Below are 21,250 nucleotides of genomic sequence, written 5' to 3'. Positions count from 1 at the left end.
GGACCTGGGGGTGGTTGTGCAGGCAGATATGAAGTTCTCTGAGCAGTGCAGACGGGCTGCAAGAGTAGCTCATGGTGTATTGTCAATGATATATAGGAATTTTTCTAGCAGGGATAAGGAGGTGATTATTCCCTTGTATAAGGCAATGGTCAGGACACACCTAGAGTACTGTATATGGGTCTGGAGGCCTCATTTCAAGAAGGATGTAGAGCTGCTGGAACGAGTACAGAGAAGGGCAACAAGATTAATGAATGGAACAAAGGGGTGCTCTTACGAAGAAAGGCTTAAGTTTTGCAAATTACAGTGTCTGGAGACTAGGCACCAGTGAGGTGATCTGATAGAGGTGTATAAAGCATTGAATGGTTTGAGCATGCTCAATGCTGATGGGATTCTTCCTGTTGCTCAGAATAATCACCTGAGAGGGCATAAATTCAAATTGAGGAAAGACAGATGTCGGATAGATGTGCGGAAATTTGCCTTTAGCCAGCGGGTGGTTGGTTGGTGGAACCGACTTCCATCATTTGTTGTTGAAGTTGATAGCCTAAACAAATTTAAGGCTCAACTGGACAGGTATTTCGAGCGAACGGAGGGGTGAAATGGGAGTGGTGTGTTTTTTTTTTTGTTTTTTTTGGCTGATGCTGCATAAGCTTGCGTTCTTGCATCAAATGCCTCTACTAATGCTAATGCTAACTCAATGCCAGAGCTCACTTCTGTGCATCAAGCAGCACAGCGTCAATCTCCAAGGCAGAATGCTCTGGTCCCACAGAAACTAATTATTGTTAGTGACTCTACTGTATGGGAGATGGAGAATATATTATGCAAAAATGTTGATGATGTTGTAGAGCAGATATCAGGGGCTGCAGGCAGAGGCAAAAGTGATTCTTGCACTGCTTCTATTAGAATGAGCAGCAGCCTGGAAAGCAAGGTGCTGAGGATTTCCAGGAGAGCAGGGAGTCACCGTGGAACAAGTAAATGCATGGGCTACATTAAGATAACTAAGAGTAGGAACAGGTGCATGTATACTTGCATGCACTCCAATGATAAAAGTGTAGTTAATAAGTTTGATTAATTTCAAGTGCTGGTCAGTACATCAAAGGTGGATACTGTTGGAATATCAGATAAGTGGTGTCACACAGATATAAGCAGTGCAGAATTGGAATTAGGGGAGTACAACATGTACAGAAAGGATAGACAGGACAGGAAGGGAGGATGGATTATGCTGTTAGTTAAGAAACATAAAATCTAAGGCAGTGCATCCAATTGCATTGGTGTACAATGAAACGTTGAGTCAGTGTGGTATGGCATAAGCAGTGAGAAAGGGAAAATGAAAATACGTGTGTGTGTGTTATAATCCTAATAACTCTGATGAGTATAATGAACAATTGCACAGAGAAATGGAATGAGCCAGAAATTCAGAATGTCTGATAATGGGGGATTTTAACTTTCCAGATATTGATTGGAACTTGTGGTTTGGTCACTAGCACTTGCAAGACTTTTATGGATTTATTGGATGACTGTTTTCTACAGAAACATGTTCAAGAGGCAACAAGAGGGAGTATTTATCTTGATCACTTAAAGAGTACATGATCACTGTCGCCCTGTATGAACACTGGGTGACAGTGATCCCGGAGATGCCTCCATAGCCAGGGGGACAGGAGCAGCATTGCGTAGCACATACTTCTTGATTAGACCGGGGTTCGAGCCCGTGACCACCAAATACGAAGGATGCAGAAAGGTCAGAGAATTACCACCGCATATCCCCGGAGCAACATGGCCTTAGTTGCTAATGCTCCTAAAAACCAAATAACAAACAAACAACAAAACAGTGATCCCAGATGTGTGATTTACTTAATGATGTAACTACCATCAAGAGTAAAGGAAAGGGTTTTTGCTTTCATAAAGGTGACTATGGTGGTCTCAGGCAGTTTTTAAATTCAATATGGTGGGATCAATTGATGATGTTACCAATGGTGAATTCTAGGACCTTCAGGGAATTAATCTTGGAAGCTACAAGGCTTTTCATACCAACTAAGAAATACTGTTCAAGGTTTAGGCCTAAATGGATGTCAGATGAATTAATGAGATTCGTAGCAGATAAGAAAAATGCATGGGATGCATATAAATTATCAGGCAATACAGGAGTCTATGGCAGATATAAGCTAGTTTGTAACCAATTCACAAAGGAGGTTAGGCAGGTGAAGGCAGATTACGGGAAATCTTAGACAAAGGATGCAAAAAAAAACAGCAAAGAGTTCTTTACTTATGTAAACTCTAGAAGGAAGAGGATGAATCAGATTGGTCCATTTGATATCAATGATTTCACTATTGATGATTCTGCTCAGGTAGCTGATAAACTGAATCAGTATTTTGCATCTACATTCACACATGAGGAGTTATTCAAGGAGGGGAATGCCAGAAGTTTATCATTCAATCAGATCACCTCACAGGTGATCTGACTGAGGTGCATAAGGCCTAGAATAGGTTGAGCAAGCTCAATGTTGATGGGATTCTTCCTCTTGCTCAGATTACAAACCTCAGGGGACATAGATTCAAATTGTGGAATTTGAATTTCAAAGTTGTAGAATAGATAATGCGGAAATTTGCCTTTGGCCAGCAGTAATAACTGAGAGAAAAGTGGAGGAGAAATTGTTGAAGATAAACATAAGGAAACACCAGGGGTAGATGGGATCTATTAAGTTATATTAATGGAGGCAGCAAAGGAAGTAAAAAAACCCATAGCCATAATTATGAGTGCTTCCTTGGACACAGGGGAAGTACCCATGGACTGGAGATGTGTAAATGTGACGACAATTCACAAAGGAGCATCAAAGGATAGAACAAGTAATTACAGACCTATTAGTTTAACTTCTGTTCTGGGAAAATTAATGGAAGCAATGCAGGATCATCTAGATAAGACTTGGACTCAGGAGAGGTCACTATGGACTGGAAGTGTGCAAATGCATCCCCAATTCGTAAGGGGGTTCAAAGGGTGACACAAGTAATATACACCTGTTAGTTTAACTTGAGTTCTGGGGAAAATAATGGAGTGAATGGTTAAAGAATCATTGCAGGAACATCTAGACAAGACTACAGTAATAGTTAAGACACAGCATGGGTTTGTTAAAGGGAGGTCTTGTCTTACCAATTTGATTGGTGTTATGACGTGGTCACAAAGGAACTGGATGCAAAAAATAATTTTGATATCATATAATTTAATTTCAGGAAAGCTTCTGATACCATTGCACATGGAAGACTGTTGTACAAATTTGAGCAGTATGGCATTAAGGGCAAGTTGATATAATGGATAAAGGGATGGTGGAGTGGAAGATGACAGATTGGTAATCAGTGGACGCTGCTCTTAGTAGACTAATGTTATTAATGGAGTTCCCCAGGTTTGGTGCTGGGTCCAATATTGTTTTGTGTATTCATCACTGATTTGATGAAGGTATATCAGACTGAATGTCAAAGTTTGCAGATGATACAAAGGGTGGCAGGGTTGTTAATGACACTGAAGACAATATGCTACTGCAACAGCATCTAGATAAGTTATGCAAATGGGCTAAGAAGTGGTAACTGAAGTTTAATATTGAGAAATACAAAGTACTGCATATGGTTTGCAGTAATCCCAGAAAAATGTACCAAATGTGTGGTACTACACTCAGGGAAGTTGAAAATGAAAAAGACCTGGGGGGTAAATGCGCAGTCAAATATGAAGTTTGCTGAGCAGTGCAGACGGGCGGCCAGAGAAAGTCATGGAGTCTTGTCAATGATATATAGGAATTTGGCTAGCAAAGACAAGGAAGTGATTATCCCATTTTAGAATTGCCAGGCCACACCTTGAGTACTGTGTACAGGTCTGAAGGTCTCATTTTAGGAAGGATGTAGAATTGCTAGAACAAGCACAAAGATGGGCAACAAGATTGATGAGGGGAACCAGGGGGTCCTCTTATGAAGAAAGGCTTTAGTTCTGCAATTTGCAGTACCTAGAGACTAAGCGCCTGCAAGGTGATCTTACTGAGGAGTAGTAGTAGTGGCATGTGATGCAAGAAAGCAAGTGTATAGGCTTATGCAGCATCAGCCAAAAAAAAAAAAAAACCACACCATTCCCTCCAAATGCCTGTCCAATTCCTCCTTAAATTTTAACCTATCAACTTCCACAACGACAGATGGAAGTTTGTTCAGGCAATTAACCACCCACTGGCTAAAGGCAAATTTCCGCACATCTATTCTACATCTGTCTTTTCTTAATTTGAAATTCGTAATCTGTACAAGTGGAAGGATCCCATCAGAATTCAGCGTGCTCAACCCATTCAAGGCCTTATACACCTCAATCAGATCACCGCGCAGGTGCCTAGTCACCAGCCACTGCAATTTGCAGAACTTGAAATGAGGCCTCCAGACCTGTACGCAGTACTCAAGGCATGGCTTGACCATTGCCTTATACAGAGGGACAATCACCTCCTTTTCCCTGCTAGCAAAATTCCTATATATCATTGACAAAACCCCATGACCTGCCCTGGCGACCTGTCTGCATTGCTCAGAAAACTTCATATCTGACTGCACAATTACTCCCAGGCCTTTTTCGTTTTCTACCACCTTAAGTGTAGTACCACACAGTTGGTACTTTTCTCTCGGGTTACTTCTACCCATATGCAATACTTTGCATTTGTCAAGGTTAAACTTCAGTTGCCACTTCTTAGCCCATCTGCCCAAATTTTCTAGATCCTGTTGCAGTAGCACACTGCCATTACTGTCATTAACAACACTGCCAACTTTTGTATCATCTGCAAACTTCAACACTAAGCGGGATATACCTTCATTGATATCATTGATAAATATACAAAATAACAGTTGACCCAATGCCGAACCCTGTGGGACTCCACTAATAACATTAATCCACGAAGAGCAGTGCCCATTGATTACGACCATCTGTATTCTCCCACCAAACCATCCTTTTATCCATTGTAGCAACTTACCCTTAATACCATTCTGCTCCAATTTGTACAGTAGTCTTCCATGTGCAACAGTGTCGAAAGCTTTCCTGAAATCCAAGTATATGATATCATATGACCTCGTCAGCAGACTCTCTGCTGACGAGGCTAGTAGAGGCCAGACGTGTTCAAAGCCGCTAAGTGGATTTTTCTTATTCATTGATTTGAAATTATTGTTTTTCTAAAACTTCTGATTTAAATTTAGTAGTATAGCATTATTTTGTGATTTTCTGATTAATTTGGTGTATTTATTCTTTACTCGGCCTTGCAATTGCATAAAAGTATCGGTAAGGGTATCCACGTGTTACAAGTTGCAACTCCGCTGAACGAGAAGTTTTTTAGCCATATTTAGCCGCTTATTGAATATTTTTTACATCAAATTGATTGAACACCAACTTGATTGGATACTATGATGCAGTCACAAAAGAACTGGATGCAGGGAATAACTTTGATATTATATACTTGGATCTTAGAAAGGCTTTTGATACTGTTGCACATGGAAGACTGCTACACAAATTGGAGCAGTGTGACATTGGAGGCAAATTGCTGCTATGGATAAAGGGGTGGTTGAGGGGGAGAAGACAGAGAGTGGTAATCAATGGACACTGCTCATCGTGGACTAATGTTATTAGTGGAGTCCCTCAGGGCTCAGTGTTGGGTCCATTATTGTTTTCTGTATTTATAAATGATATTGATGATGGTATATCAAGCTTAATGTCCAAGTTTGCAGATGATACAAAGGTTGGCAGGGTTGTCAAGGACACTACTGACACTATGCTGCTGCAAGAGGATCTGGAAAGGTTGAGCAGATGGGTTGAGAGGTGGCAAATGAAGTTTAACATTGACAAATGTAAAGTACTACACATGGGAAACAGCAACCCCAGAGCAACGTATCAACTCTGTGGTACTACACTGACAGTGGTAGAGAATGAAAGGGACTTGGGGGTGGTTGTGCAGGCAGATATGAAGTTCTCTAACCAGTGCAGACGGGCTGCAAGAGTAGCTCATGGAGTATTGTCAACGATATACAGGAATTTTTCCAGCAGGGATAAGGAGGTGATTATTCCATTGTATAAGGCAATGGTCAAGCCACACCTAGAGTACTGTATACAGGTCTGGAGGCCTCATTTCAAGAAGGATGTAGAGCTGCTGGAACGAGTACAGAGAAGGGCAACAAGATTAGTGAATGGAACAAAGGGATGCTCTTACGAATAAAGGCTTAAGTTTTGCAAATTACAGTGTCTGGAGACTAGGCACCATCGAGGTGATCTGATAGAGGTGTATAAAGCCTTGAATGGTATAAGCACGCTCAATGCTGATGGGATTCTTCCTCTAGCTCAGAAAAATCACCAGAGAGGGCATAAATTCAAATTGAGGAAAGACAGATGTAGGATAGACGTGCGGAAATTTGCCTTTAGCCAGCGGGTGGTTGGTTGGTGGAACAGACTCCCATCCCTTGTGGTGGAGGTTGATAGCCTAAATAAGTTTAAGGCTCAGCTGGACAGGTATTTTGAACGAACAGAGAGGTGAAATGGAAGTGGTGTTTTTTTTTTTTTTTTTATGGCTGATGCTGCATAAGCTTGCTTTCTTGCATCAAATGCCTCTACTAATGCTAATGCTAAATTATTAATGGTTTTGTTAAGGGGACGTCTTGCCTGACCAATTTGATTGGATATTATGATGCAGTCACAAAAGAACTGGATGCAGGGAATAGCTTTGATATTATATACCTGGATCTTAGAAAGGCTTTTGATACTGTTGCACATGGAAGACTGCTACACAAATTGGAGCAGTGTGACATTGGAGACAAATTGCTGCTATGGATAAAGGGGTGGTTGAGGGGGAGAAGACAGAGAGTGGTAATCAATGGACACTGCTCATCGTGGACTAATGTTATTAGTGGAGTCCCTCAAGGCTCAGTGTTGGGTCCATTATTGTTTTCTGTATTTATAAATGATATTGATGATGGTATATCAAGCTTAATGTCCAAGTTTGCAGACGATACAAAGGTTGGCAGGGTTGTCAAGGACACTACTGACACTATGCTGCTGCAACAGGATCTGGAAAGGTTGAGCAGATGGGCTGAGAGGTGGCAAATGAAGTTTAACATTGACAAATGTAAAGTACTACACATGGGAAACAGCAACCCCAGAGCAACGTATCAACTCTGTGGTACTACATTGACAGTGGTAGAGAATGAAAGGGACTTGGGGGTGGTTGTGCAGGCAGATATGAAGTTCTCTGAGCAGTGCAGACGGGCTGCAAGAGTAGCTCATGGAGTATTGTCAATGATATACAGGAATTTTTCCAGCAGGGATAAGGAGGTGATTATTCCCTTGTATAAGGCAATGGTCAGGCCACACCTGGAGTACTGTATACAGGTCTGGAGGCCTCATTTCAAGAAGGATGTAGAGCTGCTGGAACGAGTACAGAGAAGGGCAACAAGATTAGTGAATGGAACAAAGGGGTGCTCCTACGAAGAAAGGCTTAAGTTTTGCAAATTACAGTGTCTGGAGACTAGGCACAGGCGAGGTGATCTGATAGAGGTGTATAAAGCCTTGAATGGTTTGAGCATGCTCAATGTTGATGGGATTCTTCCTCTAGCTCAGAATAATCACCTGAGAGGGCATAAATTGAAATTGAGGAAAGACAGATGTAGGATAGATGTGCGGAAATTTGCCTTAGCCAGCGGGTAGTTGATTGGGAACAGACTTCCATCCCTTGTAGTGGAGGTTGATAGCCTAAATAAGTTTAAGGCTCAGCTGGACAGGTATTTTGAACGAACAGAGGGGTGAAGTGGAAGTGGGTTTTTTTTTTTTTTTTTTTTGGCTGATGCTGCATAAGCTTGCTTTCTTGCATCAAATGCCTCTACTAATGCTAATGCTAATGCCCTTCTCTGTACTCGTTCCAGCAGCTCTACATCCTTCTTGAAATGAGGCCTCCAGGCCTGTATACAGTACTCTAGGTGTGGCCAGACCATTGCCTTATACAAGGGAATAATCACCTCCTTATCCCTGCTAGAAAAATTTCTATATATCATTGATAATATGAGCTACTCTTGCAGCCCGTCTGCACTGCACAGAGAACTTCATATCTGCCTGCATAACCACACCCAGGTCCCTTTCATTCTCTACCACTGTCAGTGTAGTACCACAGAGTTGATACGTTGCTCTGGGGTTGCTGTTTCCCCATATGTAGTACTTTACATTTGTCAATGTTAAACTTCATTTGCCACCTCTAAGCCCATCCTCAACCTTTCCAGATCCTGTTGCAGCAGCATAGTGTCAGTAGTGTCCTTGACAATCCTGCCAATCTTCGTATCGTCTGCAAACTTGGACATTAAGCTTGATATACCATCATCAATATCATTTATAAATACAGAAAACAATAATGGACCCAATACTGAACCCTGAGGGACTCCACTAATAACATCAGTCCATGATGAGCAGTGTCCATTGATTACCACTCTCTGTCTTCTCCCCCTCAACCACCCCTTTATCCATAGCAGCAATTTGTCTCCAATGTCACACTGCTCCAATTTGTGTGGCAGTCTTCCATGTGCAACAGTGTCAAAAGTCTTTCTAAGACCCAAGTATATAATATCAAAGTTATTCCCTGCATCCAGTTCCTTTGTGACTGCATCATAGTATCCAATCAAATTGGTCAGGCAAGACTTCCCCTTAACAAAACCATGATGTCCGAGTTATAACTGAAGTCTTGTCTAAATGATCCTGCAGTGCTTCTTTAACTAGTGCCTCCATTAATTTTCCTGGAACAGAAGTTAAACTCACAGGTCTATAATTACTTGTGTCAGCCTTTGATCCTTCTTTGTGAATCGGGGTCACATTTGCACATCTCCAGTCCATGGGTTCCTCCCCTGAGTCCAAGGAAGCTCTCATAATTATGGCTAAGGGTTTGCTTACTTCCTTTGCTGCCTCCTTTAATATAACTGGATAGATCCCATCCACAACAGGTGACTTTATTGTGTTTATCTTCAACAATTGCTCCTCCACTTTACTCTCAGTTATTACAAGATTCTCTAGCTTATTGCCAGAGTTGAATACACCTCTGGCATTCCCCTCACTGAATAACTCCTCATGTGTGAATGTCGATGCAAAATATTCATTTAGTTTGTTAGCTACCTGAGCAGGATCATCAACAGTTGACCCACTGATATTAAGTGGACCAATCTGATTCATCCCCTTCCTTCTAGAGTTTACATAAGTAAAGAACTCTTTGCTGTTTTTCTTTGCATTGCTTGCCAAAGATTTCTCGTAATCTGCCTTCAACTGCCTAACCTCCTTTGTAACTTGGTTACAGATCAACTTGTATCTATCAAAGGCTTCTGTGTCACGTGTTAATTTGTATGTATGCCATGCATTTTTTTCCTCTGCCATATGTCTCATTAGTTCATCTGACATCCATTTAGGCCTAAACCTTGAACAATATTTCTTAGTTGGTATGTAAAGCCTAGTAGCTTCCAAGGTAAGTTCTTTGAATGCTTCCCATTTTGAATTTGCTGTTGATAACATCATCAGTTGGTCCCACTGTACAGAATTTAAATACTGTCTCAGTCCATCGTAGTCGCCTTTACGGAAGCAATAACCCTTCCCTTTACCCCTAATGGTAGTTACCTCTTTGAGTAAATTCCACTTCAGCACACTGTGTTCACTGCCACCCAGTGGTTCATTTATCTGCAGATTCTTAATGGATGAAGAATCACTACTGATAATCAAATCAAGAGTATTACTCCCTCTAGTTGCCTCCTGAACATGCTGATGTAGAAAACAATCATCCAATAAATCCACAAAAGCCTTGCTAGTGTGTGAGTGACCAGCCCCCAAATTCCAGTCAATATCTGGGAAATTAAAATCCCCCATTATAAGACTCTCTGATTTACTGGCCCACTCTATTTCCCTGTACAGTTTCTTATTATACTCATCAGAGTCATTAGGCCTATAGCACACTCCTACTCTCAATTTTGATCTCCCAATGCTTATGTCACACCAAACTGACTCGACAGTGCACTGTCCAGCGATGTCGACTGGCTTCATTTCCTTGGATTTTATGTATTTCTTAACTAATAGCATAACCCCTCCTCCCTTTCTATCCTGTCTATCCTTTCTGTAGATATTGTACTCCCCAAATTCCAGTTCTGCATTCCTTATATCTGTGTGACACCACATCTCTGAAATCCCAACAATATCTGCCTTTGATGTTTTGGGTAATACTTCAAATTCATCAAATTTATTTACTAAACTCCTAGCATTGGTGTACACGCAAGTATACATGCACCTGTTCTTTTTCTTAGCTACCCTAACACAACCCATGTGTTTACTTGTATCCCAATGATTCCCAGCAGTCTCTGAAATATCCTGCATTTTATTTCCCAGGCTGCTGCTCATTCCAATAGAAGCAGTGCCAGAATCACTTTCACCTCTGCCAGTGGGTACTGTTAATCTATTATTCCTTGTATCCCCCCCAATCTAGCAGTTTTCCGACCCACCTAACACTGCCTCTATAGCATCAGCAAACATTCTTGCACCCTTTCTATTTAAGTGTATCCCATCCCTGTAGAAGCAGTCTCTCCTGTTAACAAGTACAGACCAGGCTGAAAAAAATTCTATCCCTTGAGCCTTACACAATCTTTCCAGGGCCAAATTGATCGACAGGGCTCTCATCATATACTCCCTCCTATCGTGTCTGGGCAGAATTGTAGACACTTTCAAATTCAACCCTAAATTACGGCTTTTTTTCAACAGTGACCTGTACTTGTTAAGTAATTCCGCCAGTCTCCTACTCTTAATATCATTAGTGCCAAGTTGTACAACTATATCACCTTTTGTGCCCTTAAAAGATGATATCCGCTCTACAACATCATCAACCTTTGCCCCTGGCAGAATAAACTACATCTGAGACTAAATCTGCACAGATCAGATATCAGCAACTACAAAAATAGACAGAGTAATAATATTAGCATTAGCATTAGTAGAGGCATATGATGCAAGAAAGCAAGCTTATTCAGCATCAGCCAAAAAAAAAAAAAAAAAAAAACAACCACTACTCCCATTTCACCCCTCCGTTCGTTCGAAATACCTGTCCAGCTGAGCCTTAAATTTATTTAGGCTATCAACTTCAACAACAAGCGATGGGAGTCTGTTCCACAAACCAACTGCCCGCTGGCTAAAGGCAAATTTGGCTAGGGGTTTGCTTACTTCCTTTGCTGCCTCCTTTAATATAACTGGATAGATCCCATCCACCCCAGGTGCCTTTTTTATGTTTAACCTCAACAATCTCTCCTCCACTTTCCTCTCAGTTATTACAAAATCATCCAGCTTACTGCCAATGTTTACTTTACCTACATCATTCTCCTTCCTGAATAACTCCTCATGCGTGAATGTAGATGCAAAATACTCGTTTAGATTGTTAGCCACCTGAGCAGGCTCCTCAACTGTTGAACCATCAATATCCAGTGGACCAATCTGATTCATCCCTTTCCTTCTTGAGTTTAAATATGTAAGGAACTCTTTTCTGTTTTTCTTTGCATCCTTTGCCAAGGATTTTTCGTAGTCTGCCTTTGCCTGCCTAATCTCCTTTGTGACTTGGTTACAGACCAACTTATATCTATCATAGGCTTCCATGTCACCCATTAATTTGTATGTATCCCATGCATTTTTCTTCTCTGCCACATGTCTCATTAGTTCATCTGACAACCATTTAGGCCTAAACCTTGAACAATATTTCTTAGTTGGTATGTAAAGCCTGGTAGCCTCCAATATTAGTTCCTTGAATGCTTCCCATTTTGAGTTTGCTGTTGGTAACGTCATCAGTTGGTCCCACTGTATAGAATTTAAATACTGTCTCAGTCCATCATAGTCGCCTTTACGAAAACAAAAACCCTTCCCTTTACCTCTGATGGTAGTTACCTCCTTGAGTAAATCCCACTTCAACACACTGTGATCACTGCCACCTAGTGGTTCATTTATCTGCAGATTCTTAATGCATGAAGAATCACTACTGATAATCAGATCAAGAGTATTGCTCCCTCTTGTTGCCTCACGAACATGCTGATGTAGAAAACAATCATCCAATAAATCCACAAAAGCCTTGCTAGTGTGCGAGTGACCAACCCACAAATTCCAGTCAACATCTGGGAAATTAAAATCTCCCATTATAAGACTCTCTGATTTACTGGCCCACTCTATTTCCCTGTACAATATCTTATTATACTCATCAGAGTCATTAGGCCTATAGCACACTCCTACTCTCAATTTTGATTTCCCTATGCTTATGTCACACCAAACTGACTCGACACTGCCTGTCCATCGATGTCGACTGGCTTCACTTCCTTGGACTTTATGTGTTTCTTAATTAATAGCATAACCCCTCCTCCCCTCCTGTCCTGTCTATCCTTTCTATACACATTGTATTCCCCAAATTCCAGTTCCGCGTTACTTATATCTGTGTGACACCACGTCTCTGATATCCCAACAATATCTGCCTTTGATGTTTTGAGCAATACCTCAAATTCATCAAATTTATTTACCAAACTCCTAGCATTGGTGTACACGCAGGTATACATGCACCTGTTTCTATTCTTAGCTACCCTAACACAACCCATGTGTTTACTTGTACCGCAATGACTCCCAGCAGTCTCTGAAATATCCTGCATCTTGTTTTTCAGGCTTCTGCTCATTTCAATAGAAGCAGTGCAAGAATCACTTCCACCTCTGCCAGTGGCTACTGATAATCTATTAGTCGTTGTATCCCCCCCAACTAGCAGTTTTCCGACCCACCTAACACTGCCTCGACAGCATCAGCAAAAATTCTTGCACCCTTTCTATTTAAGTGTATCCCATCCCTGTAGAAGCAATTAGTAATTACAGTCTGCCATATATATACTTCATTCCAAAATTCCATAAAAAAAACCATAGGCTTCAGATTTATAACCTCATGCAAGAATAGTTATGTACACAAACCAGGCAAACCTCTTGAACATCTACTACAACTCTTGTTGAACATCATACCAAATAGTAGAATTATAGGCAACAACCTCCCAATATTAAAATCCTTACAGAATAACAACATTTCCAGTATACAAACTTTTGACTTCCATAGTTTGTTTACCAGTATTAACCAAACCAAGCTAAAAACAGTGCTTAAAGATATATACACAGAATATAGACAGAAAACAACCTGCAATACCACCTACTGGACCAACTTAGTGAACCTATGTATATCCAATAACTTTGTATATTATTGCAAAACTGTATATCAACAAATTAATGGAACACCTATGGGAAGTCGTGCTTCATGCATAATAGCAAATTTATATCTATATTGGTCTGAAACCTCATTTCCACAGGAGTTAACATCTACAGATATACAGACAACCTCATAGTAATTAACTGCCCAAACTTCATCGTGGAACATGGACACTTATACCCCAAAGAGCTCAAACTGGAAAAAACAAACAACAAAGATACCACAGCCAATTTCCTGGATCTTGAAATTAGTAATAAACAGCAACGCTACCATCAACCTGTACAACAAACATGATGCATTTAATTTTAAAATAGTCACCCTCACACAATGGAATTCCAATATATCTAAAGGAATGCCACTGGAGTGCATGCTAATGTTATACTAGCGTGAAGCATCAGGATAGCAACCGTCTGCAACAATAAGGAAATAACCATCAACAACATTAGGATGCTATACAAAAAACTGATAAACAACCTTTTTCCTACAGCTTATCTCCACTACCACTTCTGTAAAATCCTTAACATCATCAAACATAAAAAACTATGTGTCATCAATAGAGACAACATAATCAGCAATAATTGATGAAAAAAACCCATATCCACCAAGTTTGTAAATAGTGTATATATAATGCACTTGGCCTCTGTGGTGTCTTACAATTTAGAAAACCTGTACCCACCAATTGGCCAATTACAGTGTATTAACCATGTATATATTTATACTTGTTTTAACTTTAATTTTCTATCTATCTAATATGTTATTATCCTCACTCACACATTATGTACAGACTCGCAGACATTCGTTCAGGGTTCTATCTATAGGAACGGGATTTGCAACCCCGAACTACCCGAGCCCATCTATTTACCTCTACTTCATTCACCTTTCTGCTTTATTTGTTCCTACTTCTTATGTCCTGTGAGCCATTAGTTTTACAAACGCAATAGGCAGGATACTACCATCTTCCTTTACCCAATCTATTTTTCGCCTTAACAAAGTTTAGCAGCTTTTCACCACTACTTCGAGCCTACAGGCCAGTAAGGCTCCTGGAGTTGATGGAATATACCCTATAATCTTAAGGGAGGCGGCAAGTGAGTGCATTGAACCACTGAGGCTAATTATGCAAGCATCACTAGACTCTGGGGAGATTCCCTTGGATTGGAAAAGTGACAATGTATCTCCCATACATAAGGGTAGCTCTAAGAGTGAAGTGGGAAATTATCGACCTGTCAGTCTGACTTCAGTGGTAGGGAAAATCATGGAGGCAATGATCAAGGGTGGAATTCAGGATCATTTGGATTGAATTGAAATTCTCAAGGATACTCAGCATGATTTTGTAAAGGGAAAATCATGTTTAACAAATCTGGTTCGCTATTTTGAAAGGGTCACTCACGAGCTGGATTTAGGGAATAATTTCGACATTGTTTATTTAGATTTCAGCAAAGCTTTTGACTCAGTCCCACATGAGCAGTTGCTTTATAAGCTGGAACAGGTTGGAATCACTGGGAAAATCCTTAGATGGATAGCAGGATAGCTTCAGGGCAGGAGGCAGACGGTTGTGATAAATGGCTATTCCTCAGATTGGGTTGATGTAAGAAGTGGGGTTCCCCAAGGATCAGTATTAGGACCACTGCTGTTTTTAATTTTCATAAACGACATTGATGAAGGGATAGAGGGCGTGATGTCTAAATTTGCAGATGATGTTAAAATTGGTAGAGTAGTTAATGATCACTGTCAAGCTGAGCTTCTTCAAAGAGACCTAGATAGACTTCAGGAATGGTCAGAAAAATGGCAGCTATGCTTTAATCCAACAAAGTGTAAGGTTTACACCTGGGAAACAGTAATTCCAAAATAACTTATTCACTTGGTGGAGTTCAACTAAACCCAGTACTGGAGGAAAGGGACTTGGGTGTTACGATACAGTCAGAAATGTAATTCTCTGAGCATTGTAAACAGGTTGCAAGAAGGCCCATGGTGTCCTATTGATGATCTATCGAACTTTTGCAAGTAGAGATAGGGACGTGATAATCCCATTATATAAGGCTTTTGTTAGACCACACTTGGAATACTGTGTTCAAGTATGGAGACCGCACCTAAAGAAAGACATCGAGCTTCTTGAAAGGGTGCAAAGACGGATAACTCGCCTGGTGAGATCGGCAAAAGGCATCCTTATGAAGAAAGACTTCGAATATGTGGGTTGCAGAGTTTGCAGAAACCTTAGAGGAGATTTGATTGAGGTGTTTAAGGCTCTGAGAGGCATCAGTAAAATGAATGAGGATGAAATTTTCAAGATTATAAATGATACTAGAACTAGGGGACATAAATTCAAGTTACAGGGGGAAATGTTTAGATTGGACTGCAGGAAGTTTTATTTTAGCCAGCGAGTTATAAATTACTGGAAGATGGCCAGTGAGTTATAAATTACATGGGTGGCAGAGGCTGACAATTTGGGGAAATTCAAAGGTCATCTGGATAGTATCTTTGGGTCAGGGAAGCGAATAGGATGATAGGTTTAATTTCCTTTTCTTTTATTAATTATTTTTATTTATTTATTTTATTTTTTTTATCATTGTTTTATTCGGGGTTTTTTTTTTTTTTTTTTTGGCTGGTGCAGCATAAGCCATAGGCTTTCATGCACCATGCGGCCATTACTAATACTAATACTTTGCAAGCTATTATATCTCTCAACTATCCTGGGCAGTTAGTTTGTGCACCATGTATTTGTGCTGTGTATTTAACAGCATTCATCATCATATATATCGTTTCAATTTATACATCCAGCTAACTTACAGACACTATACCAATTTTTTTTTTTTTTCCCCCAATTTCTAATGCTAGGAACCGCTAGTGAACCTATACATAAATATACTTGCACGGTGCCAGTATATTTTCAGTCTTATAAGGTAAAGGTAAGCACCTTTCTTCTTGCCTATTCCTACATTTCGATATCATTACTTTAGGTTTTCAATTCTTTTGCTTGCTTCTGTACGGTCATCCATGATCTGTATGCCCTACTAATAATAATCAAATTTATTGGCACAATTTATTAGACCTTATTCTAGCTGCAAAATTTCAAATTTCGTGCTTAACATGTGTCTACAGCACATGTGCACCATAGCATACAGAGCATATCGGAAACAGAAGCAAGTACATTGCTGTCTTTCTCATAATTTCAGTGGATGACCCCTGACGAAGACACTGAAATTGTGAAAATCACTGCAATGTAGTCTTATTTTGGTCACTTTTTCATACCTTATTTTAATTTTTTGCCAACTACCTGTCTCTTTTTCATATCTTACTCGGTCACTTCATCCTACCATATATCTCTACATTTCTTATCCATTTCGTTGAATTCACTTCTCGTGTATACAGTAGATTCAATAGGATTAAACAAAATATCTTCTTCACAATTTCTTCATACCATAAAATATATATATATATCTAGAGGACTGCAAGAAGTTTAACATACCTCATGTTTTTCCTGATATTCTGACATGTCAAGTCTGATAAAAGCCTGTTAAATAAACTTAAATTATTGAAATGATCATGAGCATTTACGTATGCAATTCAAGAAAAGTGAAACAGTTACACAAATAAATGTACTGGTAATATCTGAGGACACAGAAAAAGCAAAAGAAATAAAAATAGAAGCAATACTTTCGCTGCAATTCACTTGATTCGTGAATAAAAGAATATCTAGCATATTTTTTATTTTTAACATTGACATAATCATGTCAACACTGACCAAGCAAGATATACAAACAATTGTTTCTCCTTATTATTATGTTACTTATTAGTAAGATAATGTAACAATTAATTAAAATGCAAAACATTACAGGTACATATGATTTGTAGAAATGATAAATAATATCATTATGGCTTTATATAAATAACCAGAAAAATATGTTAGTAAGAAAATAACCTAAAAAGTCAAACATTACTGTGTTTGGTATCCACACACATTACTGTGTGTGGATACCAAATAATTTATAAAAGAAATAACAAACAAAAGGCAACTGCTCACAGAGCTTATAAACTTAACTAAGAATTCTTTGCAAATATTTAGCTAGTGTTTTAACAGAAATGATTGAGGCCCAGTTCAAGATTGGTTCAGAGTCAATCACACTTGAAGAACTATGACATTTAGTAAATTCTATACCAAGGCAAATAGAAGCTGTTTTAAAGGCTTCACAAAAAAATATCAATATGAATAAAATTTTACACTTAATTACTGATTTAAGAGAGTTTGATTGTCCACTTTTATTTTTAACAAATATTTGGTATTCAGCCTTGTATCTTTAAATAAAAAAAATAAATAAAAGCATTTGTTAAATTATATCTAATAAGATATTTTTCTTTCAAAATAAAATAAATAACACTGAATTCAAACAAAGGTAGTAAACACTGACGTTAAGTGAAATTTATATATATATTTTTTTAAAAATGAGAAGGGTCTCTGTTTTTTTTTTTTTTTTTGGCTGATGCTATATATAAGCTTGCTTTCTTGCATCATGTGCTCTGCTAATGCTAAAAAAAAAAAAAGTGCCCAGAATTAAGTCTGTAATGTACCAAAAAAGGGCATGTATCATTGCCAGCTCTAACACCAATATGCCAGCAGATTAATTAGTATTTGTGAATAGCCCAAAATTATTAAATTCCTTTGTTCTGCTGTTTATATAAAGTCAATTGGCTCTTCTCAGAATATAATTAATTTATGACCCTAGAAGAATATATATTACTTGTAAGTCATTTAATATTTATGTGGGAAAGTGAAATTCTTTGATAATGACTGCAGTTGTGCATCCAGTGGCTATCATGTTACAAGTTAATAACAACTGGCAATGAATTCAAATTTTTCTCCGAAGATATCAGGTTAAGTTATACATTCACTTACACTTTAAAAAAAGTCTTTTTGACTCTCATTTACAGTGAATGAATGATATTCTTGAACATCTTTCTTTTATTAATTTTAAATTGATCAGAAAAATAAGTTTCAAGTTAATTTTGTTAAGTCATGGGTTTTTAAAGATGGGATAACATTATGAATAAAATAAAACTGTTGCTAACATGAATATATTTTTTCAGAGCTTAAAATATTGTTAATCAGAGAGGAAGGGGGAAATTAATGAGAAGCATTTGTATGCAGTGACATTATAAGCTTCTAAAATGAGTGTGATGAATTGCTCATATTAATATAATATTTCATTTACCTCCATGCAACCACTGATGTCAAAGAAACTAGAATGCTGACGTTGAATTAATGATCTATCACATAATATAAATAAATATGGAAAAGAAAAGGCACTTACTTTTTTGTTGTTCTTGTGTAAATATTTGGCTATTTGTTTCGCAAGCTCTGTTTTACCTAAAGTGGGGGGAAACATTATATTAGGTTAAACGTGCATCTGATTCTGTATGTGTATATAAATTCTTAAAGTTGGCTCTGCTATGATATCTGTCTCTAACAATACAAAGCACTGTTATAACACTCACTGTAGAGACATGCTACTTATCTTATTACTGACCACAAATAAACTTTTCTTTGGGGGAGGAGAGGAATCAAGTTAGGTGACACAAGACCACAGCACAGCACAAAATTTTAATTAACTTCAACAATTTCTCCTCCACTTTGCTCTCAGTTATCACAAAATCATTTAACTCCCTGCTAGAGTTTGATAAACATCTGGCCCTCTCCTCTTGAATAACTCTTCATGTATGAATGTAGATGCAAAATACTCTGAGTTTGGGAGCTATCTGAGAATAGAATAAGGAATGCAGAACTGGAATTTGGGGGAGTACAACGTGAACAGGAAGGAGAGACAGGATAGGATGGGAGTAGGGGTTAGGCTATTGGTTAAGAAACCCATAAAATCCAAGGAAATACAGCCAGCTGACATGGCTGGACAGTGCAGTGTCGAGTCAGTTAGGTGTGACATAACCACTGGGAAAGCAAAATTGGGAGTAGGAGTGTGTTATAGGACTAATGACTCTGATGAGTTTAATAAACAACTGTACAGAGAAATAGAGTGGGCCAGTAAATCAGAATCTTATAATGGGGGATTTTAATTTCCCAGATATTGACTGGAATTTGTGGGTTGGTCCCACTTTTGGATTTACTGGATGATTGTTTTCTACATCAGCATGTTCAGGAGGCAACTAGAGGGAGTAATACTCTTGATCTGATTATCAGTAGTGATTCTTCATGCATTAAGATTCTACAGATAAAGGAACCAATAGGTGGCAGTGATCACAGTGTGCTGAAGTGGGATTTATTCAAAGAGATAACTACCATCAGGGGTAAAGGGAAGGGTTATTGCTTTTGTAAAGGCGACTACGATGGTCTGAGACAGTATTTAAATTCTATACAGTGGGACCAACTGATGATGTTATCAACAGCAAATTCAAAATGGGAAGCAATCAAAGAACTTATCTTGGAAGCTACTAGGCTTTACATACCAACTAAAAAATATTGTTCAAGGTTTAGGCCTAAATGGATGTCAGATGAACTAGTGAGACATATGACAGAGAAGAAAAATGCATGGGATACATATAAATTAACACGTGACACAGAAGCCTATGATAGATACAAGTTGATCTGTAACCAAGTTACAAAGGAGGTTAGGCAGGTGAAGGCAGATTACGAGAAATCTTTGGCAAGGGATGCAAAGAAAAACAGCAAAGAGTTCTTTACTTATGTAAACTCTAGAAGGAAAGGGATGAATCAGATTGGTCCACTTGATATCGATGGATCAACTGTTGATGATCCTGCTCAAGTAGCTAACAAACTGAATGAATATTCTGCATCGACATTCACACATGAGGACTTATTGAGGGAGGGGAATGCCAGAGGTGTATTAAACTGTGGCAGTAAGCTAGATAATCTTGTAATAACTGAGAGTAAATGGAGGAGAAATTGTTGAAGATAAATGTAAGAAAGACACCTGGGATGGATGGAATCTATCCAGTTACATTAAAGGAGGCAGCAAAGGAAGTAAGAAAACCCTTAGCCATAATTATGAGAGCTTCCCTGGACTCAGGAAGGTGCCCATGGACTGGAGAAGTGCAAATGTGACCCCACTCCAAAAAGAAGGATCAAAAGGGGAGACAGGTAATTACAGACCTGTTAGTTTAACTTCTGTTCCGGGGAAATTAATGCAGGCACTGGTTAAAGAAGCATTGAAGGATCAACTAGACAAGATTTCAGTTATAGCTCGGACACAGCATGGATTTGTTAAGGGGAAGTCTATGAGGTTCTCTGAGCAGTGCAGACAGGTTGCCAGGTCAGCTCATGGGGTTTTGTCAATGATATATAGGAACTTTGCTAGCAGGGATAAGGAGGTGATTATCCCTTTGTACAAGGCCATGGTTGCCTTGAATACTGTATACAGGGCTTTTTTTTTTTTTTGTAGTTGTTGGCGCATCGGCTTCTGTGGCCATAATGCCCCTCCCAAGGTTTTTGCAGTACTTTAATCCAAGTCCGAGGTGGGATTTGAACCCGCGACCTTTGGGTTGCTAGGCAGGCACTTTGCCCACTCGGATAGCCCGGTTGGCTATATATACAGGTCTGAAGGCCTCATTTTAGAAACAATGTAGATCTGTTGGAATGGGTGCAGAGAAGGGCAATGAGATTGATGAAGGGAATAAAAAGGCACTCTTACCAAGAAAGATTTCAGTTTTGCATATTGCAACATCTGGAGACTAGGCACCTGCAAGGAGATCTGATTGAAGTGTTTCAGTCTTGAATGGACTGAGTAAGCTCAATGTTGATGGCATCCTCCCTCTTGCTGAGACTACACACAAGTGGATGCATAAATTCAAACTGAGGAAGGATAGTTGCAGGACAGATGTGCAGAACCAAATTAATTCTTGGAGAGGATAGATGGGGTGAGCTAGTAGTGGTTTTTTTTTTTTTTTTGGCTGATGCTCTATAAGCTTGCTTTGATTTGAAATATAATATACTGTATTCTATCAAAAATAAGCTGTCCCCTCACCAAAGTAAA

The 21,250-nt window shown here is 39.1% G+C and overlaps 1 protein-coding gene across 1 annotated transcript in view; it reads right to left on the bottom strand.

Moving 5' to 3' along the window:
* LOC150079796 (mitochondrial disaggregase-like) overlaps positions 1-21,250 on the bottom strand; it is a 164,219-nt gene that overhangs the window by 66,376 nt on the left and 76,593 nt on the right. Inside the window, exons 9-10 of the mRNA XM_090383236.1 lie at positions 18,560-18,615; positions 16,720-16,764 (exon numbers count right to left, since the gene is read on the bottom strand). Of these exons, the coding sequence (XP_090239362.1) occupies positions 16,720-16,764; positions 18,560-18,615 (101 nt within the window). The remainder of the gene's footprint in view (positions 1-16,719; positions 16,765-18,559; positions 18,616-21,250) is intronic.

This window comes from Mastigoproctus giganteus, chromosome 10 (genome assembly GCF_048544385.1).
Source record: "Mastigoproctus giganteus isolate SK-2022 chromosome 10, ASM4854438v1, whole genome shotgun sequence".
In the NCBI taxonomy this organism is placed as follows: Eukaryota; Metazoa; Arthropoda; class Arachnida; order Uropygi; family Thelyphonidae; genus Mastigoproctus; species Mastigoproctus giganteus.
Note: the sequence above shows the minus strand (reverse complement) of the source record. Positions and strands in the feature narration are given on the sequence as shown.